The sequence below is a fragment of the Pyxicephalus adspersus genome, chromosome 8 (genome assembly GCF_032062135.1).
Source record: "Pyxicephalus adspersus chromosome 8, UCB_Pads_2.0, whole genome shotgun sequence".
Classification (NCBI taxonomy): domain Eukaryota; kingdom Metazoa; phylum Chordata; class Amphibia; order Anura; family Pyxicephalidae; genus Pyxicephalus; species Pyxicephalus adspersus.
In genome coordinates this window covers 50,519,545-50,522,060 of record NC_092865.1, presented here as the reverse complement: position 1 = coordinate 50,522,060, position 2,516 = coordinate 50,519,545, and the positions used below count along the sequence as shown (strand labels likewise).

The 2,516-nt window shown below is 45.7% G+C and overlaps 1 protein-coding gene across 1 annotated transcript in view; it reads right to left on the bottom strand.

Annotated features, from left to right (window-relative positions):
• SEC61A1 (SEC61 translocon subunit alpha 1) overlaps positions 1-508 on the bottom strand; it is an 8,004-nt gene extending 7,496 nt beyond the window's left edge. The window contains exon 1 of the mRNA XM_072420551.1: positions 352-508. Coding sequence (XP_072276652.1) covers positions 352-358 — 7 coding nt within the window. The 5' untranslated portion in view covers positions 359-508. The remainder of the gene's footprint in view (positions 1-351) is intronic.
• Positions 509-2,516: the final 2,008 nt, after the last annotated feature.

Sequence of the window (2,516 nt, the reverse complement as noted above, 5' to 3'; positions counted from 1 at the left end):
GGTCCATGGATTCTACAGGTGTGTATACATTGTACTACAAATATGGATAAAATTACCATAAAATATAGAAACAATAAGGATATATAGACACAATACATCAGGAATTTATATATTGTGTAATATAATAATATATAAAATAAATTGATATAATAATAAACATCCCTGAGCCTATAGCATTGCAGTGTTTACATATAAATATTTAATAAATAATAATAATAATAATAATAAATAGTCCATAAATCCCAGGCAGACATGGATTGCTGGCAATATAATTAGGATGTTGAGGCTCCCCGGCTGGTCTCCAGGTGAGGCCCTTTCCTCCCTTCATCCCAGCAGGCCCCAGGTACTTACTGCCCATGTTGGCGGGTCGGAGCGGTGTGCAAGCGCCGCGCTCTCTTCTCGGACTGACTGACCGCCGCCGCTCTCAGCGCTGAAGAATCTCCCAAGACACGTCACCGCTCCCGAGAACCGCTCTCACACACGTCAGACACCGGAAGAGAGGGAAAGAAGGCAGTCACTTCCGTTTCCTGCCACGCTCAGCGGCATTCCATACAAGGACGGGAAGAACGGCCATTTTACATCTTGGCAAGCCACCCTGAGATTAGAAACAATATTGAATATATTGTTTTAAAAAACTTTTTTATATAATTGAAATTACGCCTGGTTTATTATTTTTTTCGCGAAAGCTATAAGTTTTTCCTTTTAAATGTCATTTTAGGACGTGGAGCTGGTGTGTCATTGCCCTATGTTAAAATGGCGCTTAAAGGCTGCCGGCGGCAAGAGCGTCATTTCCGAGGCGAGCTTCGGCAGGGTGAGTGAAGGCTGACTAGCGCTTCTACTATTGGTCCAGAGGGATGCGTCATCTCGGAAGTTAGAGCAGCCATATTGGTTTGGGGCAGAATCAATGGACACGTCCTATCTATACAGTGGGGGGTAGGGGTAGCTGGGAGGGTCCACGTAGTACATTACTGTAATGGAGACGTATAGAGGAGTCGGCTGGGTTTATTTATATGTGTCAAGAAACCCAAAGGGCATCTACTGATACAATTGAAAGGTCCAGTCTACCCAAACCTGAGTGTTCCTTGTTGGTGGGTGGTCTATGGGGGTGCAGGGAGAACTTTTCTGGGGTTGAGTCGTTAGGCCTTCAATTTACCCCTCACTATTTATTTGGTTTATATATTGTTGTGGCATTATCAGGTGGCAAGAATTGTAATGGGGAGCAGATAATGGGCCCTATAGGGCCATCTTGATGCCAAGTACCAGTCACCCGGGGCAAGGAGTCCCTGGACAACCCCTGCCGGGTTCTGTGATTTAGATCTAGAAGAGATTGGAGCCAGTGTGGGTACAATGTCACATAGGTAAGTAGTAGGCCCTTGTGCATGGCTTTGGCAAGGTGTCACCTACCTGACATCAGCCTATGAAGCTAAAAAAAGAGACCCCCATATGACTGTTCACTTCCCCCCGAAGATGGCCGCCTACCCCAGTGTTTATAGCCTGCCCCGTGACTCCCCATAGAGTTCACTGGAGTCATACCGGTAGCATCTTTGTTGGCATAATGCTCGATATGTGCCAATGGGGTGGAGCCACACTGCTACCAACACCAGGAGTGATGGCCCCCACCAGGAAAAGGTAAGGAAGCGTCTGATCAGGGGAAGGAGGTATCATGGGTTGAGGAGGTTGTGTCATCTCACATTCAAGATGGCGGCACCATGCAGTGGACCTAGGGTTTTATAGATTTACAGCTTTGTAAAACTGCAAAAAATCATGTGAAAAGATTTAACAACAGGGAGATCTATGGAGACCTAGATCTTGCTGGGGGAACGGGGCTCTCATACTATGGCACACATACATTTTATTGTTCCCCCCTCTGTGATGCCCAGTCACTGCTCCAAAAAAAAACATCCCACTGCTGCCATCTCCCTCTTCTTCAGCCATTAGACAGCCACTGACACATGCAAGAGTACACCGGAGTTACATGTAGTGTGCATGCCGAGAATATGCCTGATTCTCCAGCACCCGGAGCTCTTCTCTGCATGCTAAGTAAAAAAGCTGCAAAGAGTGTTGGGGCAAGGGAAACAAAACAACTTCCTATAGCCAGACTTTAGTTTTGCTTTAGTGCTTGTGTCCTGTCACTACTTATCTTTTGATTAGTTGCAGAGGTTTGGTGGCTGAAGTTTCTTCAACACCCGACATTTCTAGGCGTGTTGGATGTCTGATCACCCCCTGCACGTTGTTACTACGTATGTTACTACTGCATCCTGCAATGATGTAGATCAGGGTTCCTCCAGAGGTTGCTAGGGGTTCCTTAAGCAATGACAAATTTGTGTCTCTCAGGTCAGTTTATTGTACACCGATGGTCTTTTTGGCTATCTGTAAGTGTGATGTTCTTCCCAATGACCTGCAATGTAAGAGGAATTCTTCTCACTGACCACCATACTAATGTACTGTGAGCTGTGGATATAGTAACTATAGAAGGGGTTCCCTGAAGACCTGAAAGTTGTTTCAAAGGTTCCCCC